Genomic DNA, 24,967 nt, shown 5'->3' on the forward strand with positions numbered 1-24,967 from the left:
GCAGCTTCCCCAGGAGAAGCAAATGGCTGCTGCTGAGGCAGTAACATGCTCTCGTGGCACACTCCCTATCACACACTGTCTCACAATGAAGAATTGCTTAGACTCTTTCTTGGAAAAATATGAACACAGAAACCATAATTTTGTAAGACCCAAGACAGAGAAACCAGTGGAAGATGCAGGGTTAGATGGAATTTGTTTGACTAATGGGGCCACGGAGTTGATGAAGGGTTTAGAGGGGAAGCCGTGTGAGGAGCAGCTGAAGTCACTTGGTCTGTTCAGCCCAGAGAAGAGGAGACTGAGGAGAGACCTCATTGGGCTCTGCAGCTTCCTCTCCAGGGGAGGAGGAGGAGCAGGTGCTGAGCTCTTCTCTCTGGTCACCAAGGACAGGACTGGAGGCAATGGCAGGAAGATGGGCCACGGGAGGGTTAGGTTGGACATGAGGACAAGTTTCTTCCCCCAGAGGATGGTGGAGCCCTGGAACAGCTTCCAGGGGAGCAGTCACGGCGCCAAGACTGACAATATTCCAGCAGCATTTGGCCAAGGCCCTCAGCCTCATGGTGTGAATGCTGAGGTTGTCCTGTGCAGGGCCAGGAGTTGAACTTGATAGTCTTTGTGGATCCCTTCCAACTCAGGACATTCTATGATTCTCAGAGGTCCACCTCTGCAATGGTCACCTTGGCCTCTTGTTGCAGTCAGCAAAGAGTTGACAGCGGGATTTGTCTAAACACAGGCAGGAGTGAACGTCAGACTGAGATGAACTGCTGGGTGTGACTGCTCAGCTCTCCAGGGCTTGCAGGGGAACCTGCGACGAGGACACCCAGTCCCAGCCTGGGAGTCACTGGCTGATGGCTGGCACAGCGCAAAGCCTGGGCAGCCCTTCCGTCCCTCTTTCCTTGGCTTTGTCTCCCAGAGTTAACTAAAAGACTCTGGGGAAAGTCTTTTAGTTAACTAAAAGAAAGAAATACTGAGGGACTACAGGCGAGGGAGACCTGCAAGGACAGACCCCTCTGGTTTCAGAAAGGGCAGGTTTAATAAGGGACTTGTTTTAAATCAAAATTGAGAAGCAGTGCAGGTACAGCCAGAAGAAGAGCTGGTCTTGTCAGCTGTCCGGTGGCGGCTGTCCTGCATGTGGTGGTCACAGCCCTGACGTCCTGGTCACAGGCAGTAGCACCTCAGTCATTTCAGCTCCTTTAGGTTGAGAGCAGCTGGTGTCTCTCAAGTTGCTGTTTTCCTTAGAGTTGGGATTAGGGATAGGGAGTGGAAGGCAGGACCTTGCAGAAGCACAGTCAGCGCCTGGAGATGTGCAGCTCGCAGGGGCCCAGTCCCCATATTCCTGCAGAGTTTCAGCTGTGTGACAGCCGGGGAGGCACTGCTGCGAGACACTGCTGTGATGTCTCTGAGCCTGGGTCCTGTACACGTGGCCTGTCCGGACCCTGGGGAAGGAGGACTACATGGAGATGGACCTCTGTGGCAGTGCTGTGTCAAGGGGAGGGCCAGTGTGTGGTGAGGTGGGTAGACCCTCCGCTCCTAACCTGACATCCTTTTGCTATCCTCACAGGCCCTGCAACTGGTTCCTCTTCTCCGATGTCCTCAAGCGGCTGAAGCTGTCCTCCCGCATATTCCAGGCCCGCTTCCCGCACTTTGAGATCGCCACGCTGCCCACGGCGGAGTTCCAGCGCCAGGTCTCTCTCAGTCAGGTGCTGGCACAGGAGGAGGTGCCCCAGAGCCCCGAGCCGGCGCCAGGCGCTGCAGAGACAGTGGAGCTGGTGCACTATGAGCCTGAGCTGCTGCAGCTGCTGGGTTCAGCGGTGGAGTACGAGGCCTGGAGCAGCTGACGGGGACAGATCGCTCCCTGCATCACGAGGCAATAATAAGGACCAACGGGAAGCAGCCCTCTCAGCGCCAGCAGCAGGGACCCAAGTCATTGGGCAGCCAGTCCTCCTCTCTACAGGGTCTCCTCCAGCCTGGGAGAGAGGACCCTTCCCTCCAAGGACTTCCCAGGGTCCCCTTGGGTGCAGCCACCAGCCCCAGGCAGCCACGGCGGGCGAGGAAGCCGCCCTTTCCGCGGGGCTGCGGGAGCCAGAGCTCTTGAGGCAACAGTGGCTCTGGCTCCACTGAAGCGAGGGGTGGCGGATGCCGCTGCCCCTCCCCGCCTGCCCCCCTGGAACTGCGCCTCTCTGTTTGCCCTCCCCTCCCAACGTCTTCCATAGTATTTATTTAATTAGTATTTAATTTGTAATGTTTCCTTTTGGTTTTGCTGAGTCTGTATCACTGTGACGGTGAGCTCCGGGCGCGGGGATGAGGGCTTCCCTCTCCCATGCTCCCCTGGCCCAGCCAGCCCCGGGCTCTGGCCCCTCGCCTGAGACCCTGGGGACAGTCACGTCCCTTCCCTGCAGAGCTGGCTTCTCCAGCCCCGCTGCTCCATCGCCCACCCGCCTCCCTCCTGCATCTCCTCTGTGCTGCTGCACCCGCAGTCCGCAGCGTGCCCCATGCTCGTCCCCCCACCCTGGGGGCTCCGGCCACTGCAGAGGCCCCCTCCTCACCCCACTCCCTGCGCCCCTCCTGTCTACCAGGAGCCGTTCTCCAGAGCAAGTGAGCACGGCGCCTGCCCAGGGCTGCTCCGCTCCCGGGAGCTGGTACAGTTTTATTGTACAGGTGCTAACAGGACTGAGGACGGGACAATCTTGGGGTTTCCAGCTCTCCCTCCCCTGCGCCACGGTGGGTGGGGTTTCTTGTTGGTTCGTTTTTCCTTTGTGTTGTGTTTCTTCCCAGTCAGGGCAGGTGTTTTCTCCCTTTCCCGCGGGCTCCCAGCCTCCGCTCCGGGGGCCAGGCAGCACCTTGTTTAAGCCGAGGGGTTTTTGCCTTTGGGTGTGTATTCTGATTGCTCTTTCTGATTTCTGTTTTATTATAAGCAGCAACAGGCTGTGGTGTCAAAAACACTGATGTACAGAAAAAACCTGCATCAGGCCCCCTGGCTCCTGCCTCTTCTTCTTTGGCCCAGGTTGGATGCCCACTGCGGGGACGGTTCCTTATGGGACGGGATGGGGAGAGCTGCGGGCAGGGTTCCTTGCAGGATGGGATGGGGAGAGTGAGGCTGCTGGCCTGGAGCTGCCCACTGTGGCACCAGGGCTGGGCACGGGGCATCAGCTGGTCATGATGGCTTTGTGCACTGGGCAGCCACGGAGCAGAGGGACACGATCAAGCCAGGAAAGCTGTTGGGGAGGCTCTGCCACTCCTCCCAGTACCTGGGCACCCACAGCTGGACTTGGGGAAGCTCTGTGGCCAAGCCCAGCTGTGCCTAAATGCCACCACCAGTGAGCGGCACCCAGCCCAGGGCCAGGTGGTCCAGGTCCGGGGGCAGCTGTTCCTGCTGGAGCGGAGGAGGCTCACCCAGACACGCAGAGCTGGTTTATAAAGCAGCTGCAATGCCATAGCATCATCTTCCATCCGCTTCTGTCTTGATCCCAGCAGCCTGGGGAGGAGCTGTTCCTCTCCGGGAGACTCCTGGGGAGCCCAAGGTGATGCAGTGCAAGCGTGGGGTAAATAAGCCAAATTGATGCTAGATCTGAAATGTTCAACGTCCTTGACTTGAATTGGAGCCAGGTGTGTGGGAAGAGAGCTTGAAGGGATCCAGCCAGGCTGCCAGCTTGGTGCCAGCCCCAGCCCAGGGCTCTCCCCAGCCCCTCATCCCCTGGATGCCCCAAGGATGGAGATTGCTTTCCAGCATGGGCACCAGCCAGGTGGGACCAAGAGCTGAGGGCATGGGCTCTGCTCAGCCTGGAGAAGAGGGAGCACAGGGGCTCTGCCTGCCCCCCTCTTTCTCCCAGGATCGGAGCAGGCAGACAAGTGCGGGAGGGGTGTTTTTAATCAGCCTCAGAAAGCATCCACGGCTGAGTGGAGGTCTGCAGCTCCATGGCCTTAGGGCAGCTGAATGCCTGGGGCACCAGCCACGCACCCATTCCTCATGTGTGTCCCTGTGCCACTCCCTCTGGACACTGCCCAGGCTCAGGGCCCTGGCAGCGTGCAGCAGCTCTTGCCGCCCTGCACGGGAGAGCTGCAGGTGAGGGGCTGGGTGGGAAGACCCCAGGAAGGTGCTGGATGTCATTCCCAGGGCTGTGCTGGAGGAGCCAGGGCCCGGGGAGGGCTCTCGCTCCCCACAGGCTCGAGGCGCTCAGGGATTGCTCCTGGCCATGGGACTGAGTGGAGAGGGGAGGCTCCAGGACTGGTGCCAGGTGCAGAACAGGCGCTCACGTGGGCCCCTACGCCCGCCTGGTGGCTGCTCGCCCTCACCAGGGAGGTTCCTCACCGGCTGCTCCTTAGTTCCTTTCCTCTGAAATGGGAGATACGCGCTGACAGCCAGGACTGGGGAGGTCACGCATGGGCACAGACATGGGTACCATGGAGCGAGGTCAGCAGAAGTCCCATCTGGTCTGGAGCTGGAGTGTGGGAGGCTGGAAAGCACAGGGGCCGCAGATGCCCACGGGAAGGATGGAACCTGATCCTTGCCCGAAGTGCCCATCTGGGTGAGAAGCGATGCCGAGCAGTGATTAAGAATATTTACCTTGTGGGTGGTGGATCAGGCACCGCTCAAGGGGCTGTGACATCAAAACGTTTCTGTTCTCTCAGACTGTGCTGGGACATGGCCAGGTTTGGTCAAAGGGTTTTGTTAAACTCCCGAAGAAACAGGCAGCACAAATCCCTCTCTCCCATTCCTCCTGATTGCAGATGCCAGTGCAGGCAGTCCAGCCTCGCTGCTACACGAGATCCTGGTGCATCCTGCCCACCCAGGGCTCCAGAGAGCCCTGCCTTCCCAGACCAAGACCTGGTTTTGTACAGGATTTCTCTTCCTAGCAGCAATCCTGGACCTTCCCACATCCTGAAACAGCAAGGCTGGAGGCAGGTGTCCCCTCTCATGTCGGGGTCCAGGCCCTGTGGGGATGCAGGTTGGAGCCCTCAGCCTGGTGTCTGCAGGCCTAGAGCACTCGCTGTCCCTGCCACTCCATCAGCTTCTCAGGCTGAGGAATGGCTCCAGCCTCGCCAGGATCAAGCGCAGGCCGTGGGCTGAGCTTTCCGGTACTCTGAGTGCTCACCGTGGCAGGGCAGCAGGGGCAGCAGGGGCAGCAGAGCCCCAACCGCACACCCGTCCCCTCTCATGCCAACGGCACCAACCACTCTGAGAGCATAATGCAACACTACCTCTCCCTCCAACTCCCACCCCGCTGCAGCCTCCCTCTTCATCCTTTTTCCCTGGTACTCCCTGATGAGAGCTGCACTAACAGAACATTCAAATCTCCCACGGCAGCTGATAACGTGCTCCAACAGCATCACAAACACGGTTCTCCCCATGTGCTGCAGCTGGTGCTTTCCACTCCTGCATCACTGCTCCTTCACTGCATGCACTGTAGCCCCTCACCTCCTACCTTATCGATTCCAAGTCTCTCTCCTTATTCCTTCCATCCCATCTTACAGCGGTCGCCAGGCTGGAGCACGCACCAGGCTACACATGCAAGCTTACACGGGAGCCACTGCACCATATTCTATCCCATCCCCTCAGGATGCCCCTGTCCTACAGGGGACAAGAGCAGAGGCCTCCATGCAACCGGCCAGCAGCACAGCAGGGGAAACACTCGCTGGGAAGTACAGCAGGAAAAGAGGCAGCTCTGCAGATTTCTCCATTGTTGGTACACAGGAAAAACTCACAACAGCGGCAGCACACTCACATTCCAGCATCAGCAATGCAGTGGGGCAGGAAGAAGGCACTGAACTTGGAATAATCTGGCTTTATTGGTGCAAACATTCGCACTCTGGGTGACTGGAAATGTTCACAAGTACTCGGGGACGCTGTCTGAGGTGACGGGGGACACACAGCCAGTGGCCCCGGTGCTGTACTCCCTCCTACTGCCGTGTTCCCGTTCCGCAGCCTAGTCTTCATGGATGTTGAAAAGCTTTGCTACTTCGTTGAGATCATCGTGCTCCTCACCATCTTTGATGATCTGAAGGAACGAAGGAAGACAATGTTAACACCCGCACATACTGCAAACCACCAGCACTGTAAGACTGTACACGGTCACCAGCCAACGCAATGGCCTGGGGGGTTGGAATTGGATGATCTTTAAGGTCCCTTCCAACCCAAACCATTCTACAATTCTGTGGCTTCTCAGACCTGGAAGCTCTGCTGATGGCAACTCACGGACTTAGGTACTCCACAGCACGACAACAGCGCTCACTACAGCCAAATTTATATGTAGAATGTATGAAGCATATCTTAAATGCAGTATTGTCTGCCTAAATAGCTGGAGTGAAAACCAACCTCCCTGTCCCTGCAGGACTTATTGCTGCTGCCTGGGTTTCCCTTTACAGCTGGGGAGAGGACGTATCTTCAAAAAGTGCTTCCTCTAACCTTTGGGATGAGCCAGACTCTGCACCGACTGAGCAGAGTTGGTGTGAGTGGATCACACTCAGAAATCTCTCTCCTGGACTGCGAGAAGCCAAGGATCCTGCACATACCCGATGCCCTGATTCAGAGGAAGGGAATGGATCTCCTTCAAGGGGACAGGAGAAGTAATTGGTTTAAACTGCACCGTGAAAGATCAGATACCAAAGGAAACTTCCAACTTAGGAATAGATCATTTTGGGACAGATCACCTGGGGATAGTGTGGAATCGCTCTCACAATTTAAGGTACTGGAATTCTCCAACGATGTTAAATAATGACCTAAAGTGCAGCTAAACTTGGGGGTGACGACAGACTCAAGGCTGCTTCTAACCCTGACTTTTTGTGGCTGGGTGTCCAGGGTGACAGATGTTTTAGGCGTTTTCAACGCTAGTACATCAGAGAAAGTAGCAGAAAACCAGAGCATTTCACCCTGATGCTCAGTCATATGCAATTCCTGCCTGTATTTATCAGACAGACCTGAAACTGCAGCCACACAAGGGCAAGGCTTGAAGCACAAACCTAATTAAAATAGTTTCTGTAAGAATTTTGAACAAACACACAGAATCACAGAATGGTTTTGGTTAGAAAAGACCTTTAAGATCACCAAATTCAACCATCGATCCAGCACTGCTAAGTCCGCCACTGGACTATGTCCCCAAGTACATCATCTACTCATCTTTTAAACCCCTTCAGAAATGGGGATCCAATCCCCTCCCTGGGCAGCTGTTCCAGTGCTTGAGAACCCTTCCAGCAAAGAAATTCCTCCTAATATCCAACCTAAACCTCCCCTGGTGCATCCTGAGCCCATTTCCCCTTGTCCTGTCACTGGCTACCAGGGAGGAGAGACCAGCACCCACCTCACCACAACCTCCTTTTAGGTAGTTGTAGAGAGCGATGAGGTCTCCCCTCAGCCTCCTCTTCTCCACACTAAACAGCCCCAGGGCCCTCAGTCGCTCCTCAGAACCCCTGTTCTCCAGCCCCTTCCCAGTTCCCTTCCCTTCTCTGGATGTGCTCTAGCCTCTCAATGTCTTTCCTGCATTGAGGAGCCTAAAACTGAACTCAGGATTCGAGGTTTGGCCTCACCAGCACCGAGTCCAGCGGGACGATCCCTTCCCTGCTCCTGCTGGCCACCCCATGGCTGATCCAAGCCAGGATGCTGTTGGCCTTCTTGGCCACCTGGGCCACTGCTGGCTGATGTTCAGCCGCTGTCGAGCAGCACCCCCAGGTCCTTCTCCTCCAGGCAGCTTTCCAGATGCTCTTCCCCAAGCCCAGAGATGCACGGCGTTGTTGTGGCCTAATGCAGGACCCAGCTCTTGGCCTTGTTGAACCTCATGCAATTGGCCTCAACCCATGGATTCAACCTGTCCAGGTCCCTCTGCAGAGTCTGCCTACCCTCAGGCAGATCAGCACTCCCACCCAGCTTAGTATCGTCTGCAAAAAAGCACCCATAATTCCCCCGAGACAGGGCTGTCACTAGATGTCATAGAATCATAGAATAGTTAGGGTTGGAAGGGACCTTAAAGATCATCCAGTTCCAACCACCCTGCCATGGGCAGGGACATCCCAATAAATCAGGCTGCCCAAGGCCCAATCCAGCCTGGCCTTGAACACCTTCCCTTCAAGGTGTTCACCACAGCTCCCCTTGGCAACCAGTGTCTCACTACTCTCATAGTGAAGAAATTCTTCCCAATGTCTAGTATACATCTGCCCCTCTCCAGTTTATACTCGTAACTGGATATCGCCCAGCACTGCTCAAGGCAGAGCCTCTGCATTTACTCGTCCTTGTTTTGAACTGGCAGATTGATTTTTCCACAAGAAAAGCTCCAATGTAAGGGAGCCTCACTGTTCAGCAGACTGGTCCCCTACTGACCTTGCGAGCAATAGGCATCCTGTTGAAGATGTTCCATAATACGATTCCTACCACAACTTTATCCCTGAGGTAGAAAATGACACCTTTGCCGTAATCTTCTCCTTGCTTTGGAACTTGAGGTGTCGGTGAAACACTTTGAGAAACGTGAACTTCTGAGGCTTCTGCTTCTGTTTCACTCTCTGATCGAATTCCGGTCCCTAATGGCAAGAGAAGAGATCTCAAACCCTCAGCACAGAGAAAAGCAGCAGCTATTTGCCTGTGATGGCAAAAGTAGACTGAAGTGAGGTTAGGTAAGAGCCTGAGATGTTTTACTATGAATTGTGTCAAACAAAGTGCAGTTTCAATAAGATGAGAGTGAAGCAATCCTAATGTGAAGCCCAAAACTGACAATTCCCAACTTCCATCATCAAACGCAGAAGACAGAAGAGTCCGTTCCTCCACCCAGCAAATACCAAATAAATACACTTAGATCCACACAGTCTCTTTTGTGCAACAACCAACTGTGGTATTGCTAGGGGCATATTAAGCTTCACTGGGAAAAAAAAATTAGTTTTGGTAGTTACAGGTCTTTTTGCAGAAATGTCATGCTTTAATCACATTTTAGTATCAAACTACGTTAAAGTGAGTCGAGAGGAGGCCACAAAGATGATCCAAGGGCCAGCGCACCTCCCGTACAAGGACAGGCTGAGGTTGTTTGGCCTGGAGGAAAGAAGGCTGCAGAGAGACCTTAGAGCAGCTTCCAGTCCTGAAAGGGGCTCCAGGAAAGTTGGGGAGGGGCTCTTGGTCAGGGAGGGCAGGGACAGGACAAGAGAGAATGGTTTTAAGCTGACAGAGAGGAGATTGAGATGAGATCTTAGGGAGAAATGTTTTGCTGTGAGGGTGGGGAGGCCCTGGCCCAGGTTGCCCAGAGCAGTGGTGGCTGCCCCATCCCTGGAGGTGTTCAAGACCAGGTTGGTTGGGGCTTGGAGCAACCGGATCCAGTGGGAGGTGTCCCTGCCCATGGCAGGGGGTGGGACTGGATGGGCTTTGAGGTCCCTTCTCACCCAAATTATTCTATTATTCTATAAACCCAGCCTTTAAAGCATGGTCTAGAAAAGCTGCAGACAGACTGATATCTCCCCGTGCTCTCCAGGAGACCAGACTAACTCCAGCCACCACACAGCGTGTGACACAGACAGAGACAGCTCCCGAGCATCTACCCTACCTGACTGCTCTGTTGCGCTTTTCGGTGTGTCTTTTGCTGTTGCTTTAGCGAAGACTCCTACTGTTGGCAAACTACTGTCAACAAGGCCGATGGCTTCATATCCAACATTAGGGCCCAGGTCACTCCTAGGAATGGAGCAGAAACAAAATCATGTGCAGGATTAGTGAGACAAAGACAAGGCAATTCCATTCACCCCCAAATCCTTAATGACAGGGTTATGCAAGAAAGATCATTGGATGCAAGCTGACCAACTGTTCACATTGGAGCTGAAGAATCATCGGTTTCTAACTTCAGCTCAGTCTTGTTTGACTGACTTCATTCTCTGAAAGAGAACTGCATGTTTTCAGACACTGTTTCTCTACAGAAGTGATAACACAGGCACTGGGATGCAGAAATGCCATTGCTAACACTTATTCCTACAGAAACCAAGGCCATCCAAGGGCCAGAGCACCTCGCACACAAGAACAGGCTGAGAGAGTTGGAGTTGTTCAGCCTGGAGAAGAGAAGGCTCTGGGGAGACCTTACAGCGACCTTCCAATACTGAAAGGGGCTCCAGGAAAGCTGGGAAGGGGCTCTTGATCAGGGAGTGCAGGGATACAATGAGGGGAACAGTTTTCAGCTGCAAAAGGGGAGAGTGAGATGAGATCTTAGGAAGAAATGTTCTGCTATGAGGGTGGGGAGGCCCTGGCCCAGGCTGCCCAGAGCAGTGGTGGCTGCCCCATCCCTGGAGGGGTTCAAGGCCAGGTTGGATGGGGCTTGGAGCAACCGGATCCAGCGGGAGGTGTCCCTGCCCATGGCAGGAATGGGCTTTGAGTTCCCTCCTGACTCAAACTATGTTTTGATTCTAAGTTCAATCCGTAAATTAGCTTGCATTGAGGAAAGTGGCTGCTTTTTATTGCTACTTGTTCTGCTGAATGCAACTCATTCAGGGAGAAACTGGGATCTGCAAGACAGAAAAATATTTCAGAGAGTTCAGGGCAGAGCAGTGAACGCTCAAATGCCCTCCCATTCCCCGAGCTTCCAGGAACAAGAAGCTGTACAAGGTGTTCACTGAAGTAGTTTCACTACACTTAGGAAGCAGAGAACTTTACAGGGCGTATCTTGTCACAGCCCCTGCAGTGTGACCAAATAAATACTACGAAGAAATGAGTGTTACCAGAACATGGACTGATGCCAGTAGGGCTTCGCAGCTCCTGTCATGTTTTCTCCCGCTAGTCTTCCACTCACAACGGCGTGATCGTGGTGCTCGACACGTCTCCTGCCTAGTTTGATATCATAGAAACAGGCAGCATCCCCTGCCTTAAAAAGAATCATTCAGTGAGGGTTGAACATCGATATGGAAAGGTTAAATTAATGCACACACAAAAAAGGCACTGAGAGGAGAGCAAAGTGGAACTACGAACTGAGTTTTTCTGACAAAACCCAACCACCACCACCTTATCCCACTCTCTACACAAATCCCAACATCTCAGCATTTTTCATCCATCTTCAGAAATATAAGACAGCATCAAGCCCATTTTTGCCAAGGAATCAAAGTCTCGGCTCCCACCAAAGGGACTCTTATGCAATAGTAATCCGTGCTATCTTTAGGTTACCCCAACTCCTCTTACACAGCATAAATATTCAAACCCTCGCACAGTCGTTACCACAGCAACAAAGTGTGCTGTGGTGCGTGAACAGCCTCCGCGGCTGCCGGCAGGATCTGTACTACAACCGGTCTCGTTACTGGCTATTTTTTGCCCCATTCACCCAACCGAGGCACTCCAGTCCCTGTAACATTGCACTCTGACTGCAACAGCATAACCAGCAGAAAGAAAACTCCTCGACATGTACTCACCACCCAGATATTGGAGCGTGCTTGCAGCTCCGCGTTCACCCTGAACCCTCCGAAGTCAGAGTCCACCTCCAGCCCAGCTGACTTTGCTAATTCCACATTAGGCTCCAGCCCTACCGCAGCCACAATATGATCGGTCTCCACCTGTTGGAGAATTCATAATTATTACCCTAATTCTCTCAATGCCCCTGCAAACTTTACCCTCTCCCTGCATTTAGACTTACCTTTCGGCCATCCTTCAGTTTAATCATCAGCCGCTTGCCAGAGACAGAGACAGACTTGACCACAGCGTTAGGCATGACATTAACACCCTCTGGAAACAAACACAGGGAACATAACTGCTTGCTCAGGGGCAGAGATTTCAGGCGAAGGAGGCATCCTGGCTGCAAATGGACACGGGTCCAGGTTACGAGCCAAGGAAGAGGCCACCTCATCTTTGCTGCATGTGCCGGTAATGCATTTTCAGTAAAGCATGAGGAGAAAGAAACCAAGCTAGTTAAAAAAGTTTGAAGGAGCTATTTTAAATGATAATCATAAATACCTGTCTCATAGCATAGAATGGTTTGGTTTGGGAGGGACCTTAAAGCTCATCCAGTTCCAACCCCCTGGATCAAGGTGCTCAAAGCCTCATCCAAGTCAAGGTCACATCCACAAGAAGTCCCCAGGACAGCTTTTCAGGCATTAGGGCTGTTCAATACCTACCGCTCTGTCACAGCCAGACCAAAGGCCTGACAAGGCAGCTTCCATAAACAAAACAAAGCAATTCAGACCTGTGAATTGTCTGGCTCCCTCTGTTCTCACTCTGCTTCCCAATGCATGGGAATAGATTCTGCACTTAATAGAGCAAATGGGGAAAAATGTGTCTTAGATCTTGCCCAATATATCAGCCTAACACTGCAGCAGCAGCAGGCCTTAAAAAGGTGCACGTGTAAGGCACGGGGCTACACGACTCCTCTCTCGTAGGGACACAAGGATGATTGCATTAAGCTGTCAGAAGCAAAAATTACTCAAGGCTAGAGCAATGGAGGAGAGCAGGTAGTTGTCTTAAGACAACATTGGTTCTGGATTACAGAGGCCATTAAAGTAACTCGCAAGAGTGTTAGAAGGGATCACTGTGCAGGAACAGCCAGAGGGAAAATCTCACTGGCATCAGCATGTGTATTTGTTTGGCTTTCCCAGAGGAACTCCTAAGAAGCCAGAGGTTCACAGCAGCTCTGTGCTACCCAAGCTGCTGGAACTGCAACTCTTTCTGTTCTGCACCTGCGTCACCTTGCAAGGGACCCAGTCTTCTGGCCAAAACAGACAGAGCGCTGCATTTCATAGAATGACAGATCACAGAATGCCCTGAGTTGGAAGGGACCCACTAGGACCATCGAGTCCAACTCCCCACCGTTCACACCGTGGGGCTGAGGGCCTTGGCCAAATGCTGCTGGAATAGTGTCAGGCTCAGCACCGTGACTGCTTCCCTGGGAGCTGTACCAGGGCTCCACCACCCTCTGGGGGAAGAACCTTATCCTCATGTCCAACCTAACCCTCCCCTGACACATCTTCCTGCCATTCCCTTGGGTCCTGTTATTGGTCACAGAAAGAAGAGCTCAGCATCTGCTCCTCCTCCTCCCCTGGTGAGGAAGCTGCAGAGCGTGATGAGGTCTCCTCTCAGTCTCCTCTTCTCCAGGCCGAACAAACCAAGCAATTTCAGCCGCTCCTCACACTCTTCCCCTCTAAACCCTTCCCCAACTCCATGCTCTCCTCTGGATGCTCTCCAGCAGCTTCAGATCCTTTTTATCCTGTGGCACCCAAAACTAGAAGAGCTACCCCAAAGCCACAGCCCAACCACCACAGCTCTGCCACACACGAAGGAGGAACACCGAGGCGCAGCTTCACCTCTTCTGACTTTCTCTGTGGTCCAGTTGCTCAGATATTCAGGCAAGACTTTGCCCATATTGCCATTCTCTGGAAATAGCTGAATCACCTCCAGGCCTCTGGTTCGGGCTGAAAGGAAAGCAAAGAGCAGGCTTCTTACAACCCCCAGGTAAAGAGTCTTCAGGATACAAGTATCCGCATTACTTTGTGCAAGGAGCTTGACAGAAGTTTCCAAAAGTGGAATTCTGGCTCCCAGATTTTCCATAGGATTCACAAAGTTATTGACTGCTGTTTCACATAAACACCTGCAAACTCTAGAATGACAGACAGTGGACTCATTAAAATGCTTTATATTATGGAGGAAACTTCCCTTATTAAAGAAATGGCCGTAAAGACATTACTCAAAAACCTGCGCACATCGACAGCGAGAATCCAGTTATTCACAACCTCTTTGAAATAACTCTTTTATGGTGGCTTTTAGCACTGAGAAAGCAAGAATTGTTTAGAGTGGAATGACTTTACAACATGCATTGGCAGAGCTTTCAGGGAGCCAAACTTACAGCAACCTTTGTGGTCAGGAGCTGCTTGGGACTAATGAGAGAGAAAATGGAAAACCAGGGTGGGCCACACAGTCAACATGTGTACTAAGGTTATCTTAGGCAAACCTCTGTGTGCAAAAACTCCATAGTCGGGGAATGAAAAAGAAGTTTGTGACATGAGGCTGCTTACATTCAATGTCTATTGCTTCTGTCAAGGTGCCAGCTGAAGACAAGCTGCTTGCAGAGCACACCTACCTCTTCTTCCCAGAGCGCAGGCCAGCTCGCTGCCGAGAAAACCTCCACCAATGATTGTGATGGACTTGACTTCTCTTGAAATCTTCTCCAGGCTTTTGAAGTCCTCAATCTGAAAGCAGATTTATTCCCATTTCAAATATCCTCAAACAGGAACAGCAGCAGAAGATATTTTTCTCCAATTTCTCCCTTTGAAATAAGAGCAACTTATGCCCAAATGTTCCTCCTGTTTGTCTACTGCACAGAAAAAAAACTCTGTGGCTTCTTAAAAGTCAAAAATAGTGGCAGTGTGTCTGATTTTTTTCAACCTCACCCAAGAACCAGCAGCAGCCAGAGATTACCTTTCGGAACAGTGTCAGCCTTTGTTGTACATCTTTTCCAGCTCTTTCAAGGACGGGAAGGTTCCTTGGGGTGCCACCTGAGGACAAGGGGAGAGAGAGACTAATGATACCATGACCTATCCAGACAACGCAAAGCTCTCTTTAACCTGGACTATGCTTTCCAAACTGTTAAAATATGTTCTACTCCCTGTTGCTGTCTGGGTTTTTAAGACAAAATACCTTCTGTGTGAGAAGGAGGTGACCCAACAGCCACCCAGGGGAAGAAGATCTGATGCTGTGTGCCTTGCTCCATGACTGGAGGCAGCCAGCTCCACTCGAACCACAGACGGTTGCAGAGCTGGAGCAGCACTCTGCCCAAGCAAGAGCTGGCTGTTCTGCTTGCTACCACTCCGGGCAGGATTTGAAGTGGCTGGCCTGTACAGGAGTCCCCTTACTCAGCTGCTAGAGAAGTCACTTTTTTCACCTCCCCTGCTGATTTTCACAGAGCAAAACTTTGAACGCCCAGAGAAGCTGGCTGATGTGAGGCAGGTGAAAAACCCAATGGCATAGCTCTCTGTACGACTGTCCTTCACATCACCAGTCTACTAAATGTTCAACGTGCACTGCAGGAACTTCCGTGTAGACAAATGCCACTGAAAAAAAAAGCCTGGCACAAGACAAAGAACAAAGAGGAAAAAACCCACCAACTTACCAGTGGCAATCAGACACTTATCATAGGATATCTGAGTACCGTCACTGAGTTTCACTAAGTTGCCTCTAACGTCCATATGCACAACCTGCAAAAGTAAACAAGGCAGACAGCTCAAGCTTCTGTAAACTGTAGGCCATTCCAGTTAAACGGTGCAGACTATTGCTGACAGAAGCAAACTTGGAAGTAACATCCTCCCACCTTTAAGTTTAGGAACGGTGGGAGGGGGGAAGGGAGAAGACTGGAAGTAGGAATTGAAACAGCTTCTTTGGCAGCCAACATAGATCAGGTTGATCATCCCAGGATCAGTCTAAGGGATGGGCTCAGACACCCAGCATGATCCAGCAGTAAGAGCAGTCACTGAAATCTTACTTTAGCAACATATGAAAAACTGAGGAAGCAAAAGTATCAGAAGCCTCACCACCAGTTTTCCCACCTCCCTGCTGCCTCTGCACAATGCTCTTCCTCACACCATCCCACTCCTTGGATCACTCTGCTCTCCTTACTTCACCCTCTGACCTGGTTCCCTGGTTCCTATCTCGTCACAGCTCTACATATTCTTGTCCCACGCCCCAACTCTAAACTGATCCTTCTCTCTTCCTCATCTTTCCTCAGCTCACTACTATGCCTTACAGCTTCTCTCATTTTCAAGCTTCACTCACACTCTATCCTTAAGATTAGCATAGTCCCTGCTTCATCACAAACACTTTTTCCAAGCTTGTACACCTTCTGCCCCTTGGCCAACCCTCCACACCACCCTGCACAGTTGTTCAGCTTCAGCACAGACCACAGGCGCTGCTGGGAAAGAACTATAGCAGAAGCCAGAGCAACAGCCAGGGCTGTACCCACCTTCTTGCCACAGAGAACTGCTACTCCTCCATTTTCTACAAAAGGCAGATCACGAACAGGCACATAGAACGATGGTGGCTGGAAATAGATACTGAAAAAAGCTCCATTATCAAATCAGTTCCACTTCCTCAGGGATATTCAGCAGTTACCAGTGATGCAAAGACAACTCTATGCAGCCATAACAAGCTCTAGAACTCTTATCTATCTGCCAGCAGGAGTAAAGAGGGGGTCATGCCCCTGCACTAGCTGCTGGTGAGGCCAAACCTCGAATCCTGGGTTCAGTTTTGGGCCCCTCAGTGCAGGAAAGACATTGAGATGCTGGTGCGCGTCCAGAGAAGGGAACGGAGCTGGGGAAGGGGCTGGAGAACAAGGGTTCTGGGAGCAGCTGAGGGCCCTGAGGTTGTTTAGCCTGAAACAACCTTAGGTTGTTTAGCCTGAAACAACCTTAGAAAAGGAGGCTGAGGTTGTTTAGCCTGAAACAACCTTAGAAAAGGAGGCTGAGAGTAGACCTCATTGCTCTCTGCAGCTCCTGGAAAGGAGGTTGTGGCGCGGTGGGTGCCGGTCTCTTCTCCCAGGTCATAGGATGAGAGGAAATGGCCTCAAGTTGTACCAGGGGAGGTTTAGATCAGATAATAGGGAAAATTTTGTTCACTGAAAGAGTGGTGAAGCCCTGGCAGAGGCTGCCCAGGGCAGTGGTGGAGTCTCCAACCCTGGAGGAGTTCAAAAATCATGTAGATGTGGCACTTGAGGACATGGTTGAGTGGGCTGACGGTTGGACTGGATGAGCTGAGAGGTCTTTTCCAACCCTAATGATTCTATAAACGTTGGGGCAGTCCTGTGCAGGGACAGGAGTTAGACTCAATGATCCTTGTGGGTCCCTTCCAACTCAGAATGTTCTATAATTCTATGATCATTGTTAACATTTCATTAAATACTCTCCTTCACCCCTGCTACCCGTGACACCTACCTCCTCTCCTTGCCATTCCACTGCTTGAACCGCAGAGTCTCTGTCACATTGGGATCATCTGAAAACCATAGTTCTTTGGAAAGAGGTGGACGCATATAGGGCAGGGCAGGATCTTCAGACACAATAAGCACCTGCAATGGGACACTAAACACGTCAGCTGTATCGATGCCAGGCAAAGAGCAAAACACACAGCAGGGCTCTGAAGCGTCCAGCCGTCAGATCTGCTCTAGAACAGAGCATCTCTTACCCGGGCACCAGGGTCGCGAGCCCGAATGGATCTGGCAGCAGCAAAAGCAGCAGTTCCTCCACCGATCAGCAGGAAAGGAACGTGAGATGGGACTTCGGGGCGAGCTCCCGGAGCTGCAGGTGACAGATTGGACAACTTACTGCAAATGCAGTAGGGAAAATGGCCCAGCCCCAATGAAAAGAGCACGTCACCAGATGCCTTTCACAAACAAACTGCCCTTCAAATACCTACTCTTCCCCTTCCCTTCCGCCCCTCCACTTCCCAAGAACCACATCATTGCTTCACTCAAAGCTGGCTCCCTGCATAAATCAAACTGCTGGTTTTCAGCACATTACTTTTCCTAAGCTACATCCATCCCACTGAGCTCAATGGCAATCGCAGAGTTTTGGAACAGGCAGTATCATAGCTTTCATTCCATGGCTTTAGCTCCTCTGATACAGGTCTACTTTGCTCTGGTTTAAGATGTTAAGGAGGATATTCTACACAACAAGACTGAAACACCACTACTTGGACAGCCTGTTGAGCCATACTCTGAGCAGGCACTACTGGTCCAGCAGACTCCCAAAGAGCTTCATTTTCTAAATTGATCTCTTTAAGGGTACTGGTTACATCTGCATAGCTGGGTGAAGTGGTTCCAAAGTCGAGGACAATACACAATTTCAGAAGCTTCATATAAGACTAGGACTTTCTCCGTAGATTCAGGAGAGCAAAACCCTACTCAGCCTCTGCTCTGACCAAACAACGAACTGGAGAGCCAACACACAGACTTTACAGTAAAGGAGAGGTTGCAGACCTGGCAAGAGGAACAAAGCCAAGTGATGGTTCCTGACATCAGGAGGAGAGACATGGCCTGGGTGTCATTCAGACGAGAAAGCAATTCACAACATTAATGGGAAAGCAGAAACTGTAAAGTGTTTATCTGCTGCCTTTCTTCTTTAAGAGCACAGATCAGCTTGGGAGCCAGACCAAAACCTGCACTGGTCATTCAGCAACCAGCTCCTAAGAGAGTAAAGGTGCTTGAAATGCCTAGGTGTATTGTTCTGTATTTGTACTCTGAAAGGACATCAACTTTTGAGTTCCTGCCAGAAAGCATTTCCTCCCACGTGCAAGTCTTGTTTCTAAGCAACATGCAGTTCTACCATATGTAAGAATAAACCAGTCACTTAAACATTACCATCGAGACTCACCTGCTGTGCCCTGAGAAGCAGCATCTGTATCTGAAAGAGAAAGCACTGGCTTAATTCAGCAGAGCGTGGGTTAGCAAGGATACTGTCCTTATGGAGTTGCAGTTCAGAGCTGACTCAAGGAGACCATGGGATCAGTGGACTCCCTACCACACAGGGACAGACTTACCTAGACCTCTTCAGCATTTAGGCTCTCACTCTCTGTCCTCCGGCACCAACCCTGACAAACATGTTTTATCCTCTCCCTCAAACCAAAGCCATCAGTCTTCTGTCCTGTCTGCAGGATGTTCTTTCTGCTGCTTTCCTAGCAAAGCGACATAATGCACCCTATCTTCTATGACCCAAACCCACTGTTACTCTCATAAAATCATAGAATGGTTTGGGTTGGAAGGGACCTCAAAGCCCATCCAGTTTCAACTACTGGATGAGGTTGCTCCAAGCCCCATCCAACCTGGCCTTGAACACCTCCAGGGATAGAGCAGCCACCACTGCTCTGGGCAACGTGGGCCAGGGCCTCCCCACCCTCACAGCAAAACATTTCTTCCCAGATCTCATCTCAACTTCCCCTCTTGCAGCTGAAAATTGTTCCCCTCATCCTATCCCTACACTCCCTGATCAAGAGTTATGAAATATAACATCCTTTGGATCAACAGTTCCGACACTGCAGTCTGAGTTCTCATAAATTAACAGACACCTGCGGTCCACATAGAGCCTGCAAGGCATCATCAAGAACCTAATTGTCCCCTTTCCTCCCTCTATACATGGCCCACACAAGACTTCTACACCCAGTCCACTACGCACAGGACAGGGACGTCGTGCAGCACACTGGATTTTAGGCTGCCAGCACACACTCTCCCTTCGGAATCACCGTGTCTTTGCCAGACTGTGCAAGGGTAAAAGAGAAAAGCAGGGCTGAGTTTTTCCTCCTGTTATCACAGAAGGCATCAACAGCAGAAAGGAGCCCTGAGAGACAATCTGCTTCGTCCTCACAATTATCTGTAAAACAGGTCATGGAAAGCACCATCCTCTATGCTGGGAAGACACGGGAATTCACAATCGGAAGGCATCAAACGGTGACAACGCTGTAAAGGCACAACTTTGGCTGATCTGTGTTTTTAGAAGGGCTCTGTCCCATCAGTTGTAGAGGTCTCAGGTTAGCAGCTTATGAAGAACAGCCCCAAACCTAGAGTTAGCAGGCTAGCACTCACCAGAAGGAGGTGATTCCTTTTCTTGAGATCGCGTTATTGTTGCAACACGGCTAGTGAATCGCTCTTTGTTTTCTTTCAATGTTTTGTACACCTGGAGACAGACAAGGAGATATTTACTGCGTATATCTCACAGCATCACATTCTGCTTCTGCCCCTTGACAGGCTTTTGTCTGTCCTGCCTGTTCAGAAAAGCCATCTGCTTTCAATAAAAGCACACAGACCGAAGTACATCTCACTGGAAAAAGGGCCCATGAAGGTGTGTATATAGATCTACAAGGCAGATGCGCTCACGCTCTATGTATGATGTGATGAATCTCAGGTGTCTGGTTGCTTTCCATAAGCCAGGAATCAACCTTTCTGCAGGTGTTGGCCTTCAGGCTGCAGACCTGTTTCAAGAGGAGCCAGATACTACAAAGGAAACACGGTCAGACAAACCTGGCACAACACAAGGATACAGAAAAAGAGGATGAATTCAAGGCAAAAAGCAACTCCCAGCTTCAAAATCCTGGAGCAGCCACGACAGAACAAGCCAAGAGCCTTACTGGCTCCATTACACCAGATGTCACAGGCATGACATCAGCAGTGTAACGTCCCTGACATCAGCAGTGCTCTTCAGGCACGTGAGTGTGGCTGCTCCAGGTAACAGCCTTCAGCTGGAAGAGATTCCCATGCCCAAGTGTTAACCTTCTGCTTATCTGGCTGTTAAACTTGGGAGACAGAATGGAAGCAGCCTGCCTGCGCTTGAGATAAAACAGCAGCAGAGACAGGAGGGAATGTCTTTTAGGGCATCATGTTAACTTTCAATGAAAAGTCATAATGTAGACAAGGAAAAGACATTGGGACTGCTGGAAGCAGGTCACAGAGTGATATTTGCCCCCAAATTAGAGGGAAGCAAGCCATTTTAAGACAAACTCTAGCTTGCTAACATTCCGTATCACACATGCACAACATGAGCTTTTGTTTTGCATTGTTTATAAGAGAAAAAAACTATCAAAACAAGTCCGAAACACAACCCTCTCTTCAATTACTGCGCTTTGAATTGGGAAAGAATGTTAGTACTGGAACGTTTCCAGCACAGAATAAAAGCGTCCTCAAAGTAAAGGCACGGCAGGTAATGCTGCAGCTGATGCCAAACCGCTTACTGTTTGCTAACCAAGTGTTATGACATCCAAACTGTGTCTGAACAGAAGTTAATTCCTTCAGGGAATTGAAATTTCTCTTACTCCCTAGATGTGTTGCGTTTTACCCGTCTCGGCAATCAGGTGTTTTGTAACATAGCAAAGAGATTCAAAGAAGAACCGAGGGGTTTAATGCACAGGCAGACAAAAGCACACCCAGGGAACTGAAATGGTGTCAAGGAATACCAGAAAACAAGAACTCATCAGTGCCAAAGAGAATTAAGATAGTTTTAAAGCCTTTTGCTTAAACACACAAAAGTCAAGGTTAGCAAAACTACTTCTGCTTTTGCAAGCAGAGACATCAAGTTTTTAAGCAAGTCCACAGGGCAGCAGACAGAGGATGTAAGAAAGTGACCATTAAATACAACACAAAATATCAAACCAGGTCCTTGGGATGAGTTTTTCCAAAGGGACAATGCCAAGTTATTTCTAGTCAGAAATGCCAGACAGCACAGTGATTTTTCAGTGCTCTGCTCTGAAGAGATCACAATGTCAGACACGTTTTCTCTGCCTTCCTCTACTGTACTTGTATTTAGTCAATTATTTCCTCTATTTACTTGATTATTTCCCTTTTTCATGCCACTATCTCTGATATCAGAAGAGATGCACTAATTACTTAGTGCCTTTCTGATGGTTACAAATCGAAGATGGCCAGTTTTCGATTTGGATTTATATTTACTGCAAAAAAGCTGGTCTTAAGGCAAATTTTCCCACTCAAAACTACACTCTGTGAGAACACCAAATTGGTCAACCTAAATTATTTGACAGTGTCCTTTGGAATTAAACATGCAAGGCCAGGGAGTGCCAAGACTGTTTAGTAAAAGGGAATGACCAAGCTAGTACAACACAGAAAGGCGTCCTCCCTCCCACCACCCCTCATCCCAGTATCCCCAGTTATCCCGCATCTTACATAAGCTCCTGTCCCAGTGACCGTTCCTCCCACAATTAAGTACAACAAGAGGTTGCTGCCAGCTTTGCCAGGAACACCTGAGGACGTCAGTGATCTAGAAGGGCATCTCAGATGAAGGCATGGCAAAACTACAGGTGAAGACAGGCAATGAAAGAGAAGAGAGGGAAAGAGCTGAACGTTAAGGACTTGATTAACGTCTTGGGAAAAGTGGAATGAGCTGTAATTTCAGTTACTTTGTTTGTCAAGAGAAGCACTGCAGGGAACAGAAAAGAATACTTAAAAGGGCATACAGAACAAGTTTTCCTCCATGCACTGGTTTGAATCTTGCTTATTTGCCAGGAGCTTTCTGTAAGTGAAGTTTCATAGAATCATAGAATCGTTTGGTTGGAAAAGACCCTTGAGATCATCGAGTCCAACCATCCCTGTCCACTACTGAACCATCCCTGAGAACCTTGTCTGCATGTCTTTCAAACAGCTCCAGGGATGGTGACTCCACTGCTGTCCTGGGCAGCTGTTACAGTGCCTGAGAATCCTTTTGGTGAACAGATTTTTCCCAATATCCAATCTAAACCTCCCCTGACACAATTTGAGGCCACTTCCTCTCATCCTGTCATTTCTTACTTGGGAGAAGAGCCCAGCACCCACCTCACCCCAACCTCCTTTCCAGGAGCTGCAGAGAGCAATGAGGTTTCCCCTCAGCCTCCTCTTCTCCAAGCTAAATAACCCCACAGCCCTCAGCTGCCTCTCATAAGATTTGTGCTTCAGCCCCTTCCCCAGTTCCGTTCCCTTTTCTGGACACGTTCCAGCCCCTCAACGTCTTTCTTGTACTGAGGGGCCCAAAACTGAACCCAAGATTCGAGGTGTGGCCTCACCAGTGCCGAGTCCAGGGACATCATCACTTTCATTAAAGGCAAATCAGGGCTCCAAAATTTTAATGAATACGCTTCTCTAAGAGAAAGAGTTTTGAAGCAAAGGTTTGTGTGACGTTAACTTAGGACCCACCCACTCCTAGAGAACGTTGCCACGCTCTGGCTGGGAATGTGATTTTCTCTCTAAGCTGGGTTTTATCCTTTTGAGTAGGACGTAGACGTATGCTCACCACTTTGAGGCTGATTTGGTGTACTTACACAGCTAAACACCACTGTTCTGAACTGAGATTTGGCAAAAAATTATTCACGTGGGTGTTAAAAGAACAGTCCGTCCACCTCTCCCTGTACTCTGTGCTACTATCACCTACAACATAACAGACAGAGCGGTGGTTGGGCATTGTATGAAAAAAAAAAAAAAAAAAGAGTGCCTTTAGAGTAAAAAAAAGCTAAAAAGTAACTGAAATTACAGTTTAAACAAAAATTATGGTAAGAAGTTGATTTCCAGCCAGCTCCCCATGGAGTTTTCTGGAGGAGGAAACAGCTACAGAGGTAAAAAGCTGAGTGAAGGGAGCTGAGATACGGCGAGACGGTATCTTCTTTCATGAGCTTCCTTTCTACTTACATAGACACCCGCTCCTAATGTTGACAAGCCCACAATAAGGACAAAAACAGAGCTATCGCCTTTGCCCCCAGGCGTGCCAGCGCTCGCCACTTTTCTGCTCTGCTGCAGTTCTAGGGGAGCATTCCAGCGCTGCCATAAGTTGCCTGAGGAATACAATTCATTAGAGAAAAACATAAAAAATACAAAGTTATGGTTTGAAATTTAGAATATGAAACCACGTAAATGAGCTCCTGGTTTGGAATGCCCAGGACCACATCTGAGCAGCTCTAGTGAATTATCCTTTGCCGCAACAAACGGCTCCAGGTGGTTGTGGATCCCACAACCCTCTGTAAGATCAAAGGGCAACCAGAGCAGCTACAAGTAGGTAGAAGGGCTGGATCCTGCTGCAGAAGCCCTGGAGCCACACAGCACTGGGCAAGCACAGCACCTTTGTCAGTTCTATGCCCTCCTGTTGGAGGCGGGTGCTGGAGTTTCCTCCGCTGGCTGCAAGCTAACGGAACCTTGTTAGAATGAGCAGCAGGTACGGTTACACCAGCAAAGAGGCCCTTTGCCAGCACAGCTCATTCCACCGAGGTAAATGACCAGCAGGAAGGGGCTTCTGATGGTGTAATGGGCATCCAAAGGAGCAGCAAGGCTTGCCAATCCAGGGGATGGCACCAACCAGCATGCAAGCCAGAGGGAGCGCGTCCTGCTGCACAGTAAGATGGCGCGTTACATTCCTGCAGTTTAGCCGGTATCTGTCCTAGTGCAGTCCCTGCACCGCCCAGGCATGCGGTTGGTAAGGCTGAGCAGAGACCACGCCAGCCGCTGTGCCCCTGCCACTGACACCAGCCTGCAGCGAACCCAGCGCCACCCGAACAGACGCAGCCATGCCCAGCAGCACCAGCTCACCCACAGCTTCCCAAAATCCAGCCATTTGCCCTCCTGTTCCTGGAGCCTCTGCACCCCTCAACACCCTCACGGGAGCCCTGGCACAACGGCAGCTGGGGAAAGCAGTGCATGCCAACAGCTGACTGCCACCACAAGCACCGGCCTGGCGGGAGCGGGGTGCAGGGCAGGAGCAAGAGGGCGATGCAGGGCAAGGAGGGGAGAGCAGGACGTGGGACAACAAGGGGAAAGAGGGACGCAGCGCAATGAGGGGAGAGTGGGACACAGGGCAGAAAAGAGAGAGCAGGACGCAGGACAAGGAGGGAGAGAGGGGGACGCGGGGCAGGAAAAGGAGAGCGGGACGCGAGGCGAAAAAGGAAGAGCGGGACGCGAGGCAGAAAAGGAAGAGCGGGACGCGGGGCAGAAAAGGAAGAGCGGGACGCGGGGCAGAAAAGGAAGAGCGGGACGCGGGGCAGAAAAGGAAGAGCGGGACGCGGGGCAGAAAAGGAAGAGCGAGATGCAGTGCGAGGAAGGGAGAGCGGGATGAGGGATGCAGAGCAAAGAAGGGAGATCGGGATGCGAGGCAGAAGGGAAAGCAGGATGCGGGACAGAAGGGAAAGCGGAATGCAAGAGGCAGGACAAGGCGGGGAGAGCGGGATGCCGGATGCAGGGCAAAGTGGGGAGATCGGGATGCAGAGCAAAGAGGGAGTGCGGGATGCGGGACGGAAGGGAGAGTGGGATGCGGGATGCAGGGCAAGGTGGGGAGATCGGGATGCGGCTCCCCCCGCGCCGCGGACCGGGCCACCCCGAGCCCCCTCGGGTGCGAAGCCGCCGACCGGGCCCGTCCCCGCCGCCCCGCACTGACCTGCGGCGGCGCGGCCCCCCGGCGAGGGACTGAGCGGGCGCAGGGAGCGCGCCAGGCCCCCCACGCGACAGAGGAACATGTCGCCTCCTCCGGTCGCGTCCCGGTGCCGCCACCGCCCCCCGCGCCTGCGCCCTCCCGGCGGTCGCTCTGCCCCGCCGTCTCGATGGTGACGCCG

The 24,967-nt window shown here is 51.3% G+C and overlaps 2 protein-coding genes across 3 annotated transcripts in view; one reads left to right on the forward strand and one right to left on the reverse strand.

Moving 5' to 3' along the window:
* Positions 1–2,952, forward strand: part of BCORL1 (BCL6 corepressor like 1) — a 34,206-nt gene extending 31,254 nt beyond the window's left edge. The window contains exon 14 of the mRNA XM_054075708.1: positions 1,559–2,952. Within this exon, the coding sequence (XP_053931683.1) occupies positions 1,559–1,835 (277 nt within the window). The 3' untranslated portion in view covers positions 1,836–2,952. The remainder of the gene's footprint in view (positions 1–1,558) is intronic.
* Positions 2,953–5,758: 2,806 nt separating this feature from the next.
* Positions 5,759–24,956, reverse strand: AIFM1 (apoptosis inducing factor mitochondria associated 1). 2 transcript variants are annotated; one of them, XM_054075418.1, is made up of 17 exons: positions 24,793–24,956; positions 23,061–23,203; positions 19,482–19,572; positions 18,277–18,306; positions 17,090–17,202; positions 16,843–16,973; positions 15,876–15,966; positions 15,030–15,114; positions 14,339–14,415; positions 14,001–14,109; positions 13,228–13,335; positions 11,568–11,656; positions 11,347–11,487; positions 10,666–10,808; positions 9,510–9,634; positions 8,306–8,502; positions 5,759–5,993 (listed from the first exon to the last, which is right to left on the reverse strand). In XM_054075418.1, exons 1-17 carry the CDS (start codon positions 24,869–24,871, stop codon positions 5,922–5,924), a joined length of 1,824 nt encoding a protein of 607 aa, XP_053931393.1. In that variant the 5' UTR covers positions 24,872–24,956; the 3' UTR covers positions 5,759–5,921. The 2 variants fall into 2 exon arrangements, with proteins under 2 accessions (XP_053931393.1, XP_053931394.1); XM_054075419.1 differs by lacking the exon at positions 23,061–23,203 and adding an exon at positions 21,570–21,697 and having other exon boundaries at positions 24,793–24,955.
* Between the last annotated feature and the right edge of the window lie 11 nt (positions 24,957–24,967).

The sequence above is a fragment of the Cuculus canorus genome, chromosome 10 (genome assembly GCF_017976375.1).
Source record: "Cuculus canorus isolate bCucCan1 chromosome 10, bCucCan1.pri, whole genome shotgun sequence".
NCBI classification, from domain to species: Eukaryota; Metazoa; Chordata; class Aves; order Cuculiformes; family Cuculidae; genus Cuculus; species Cuculus canorus.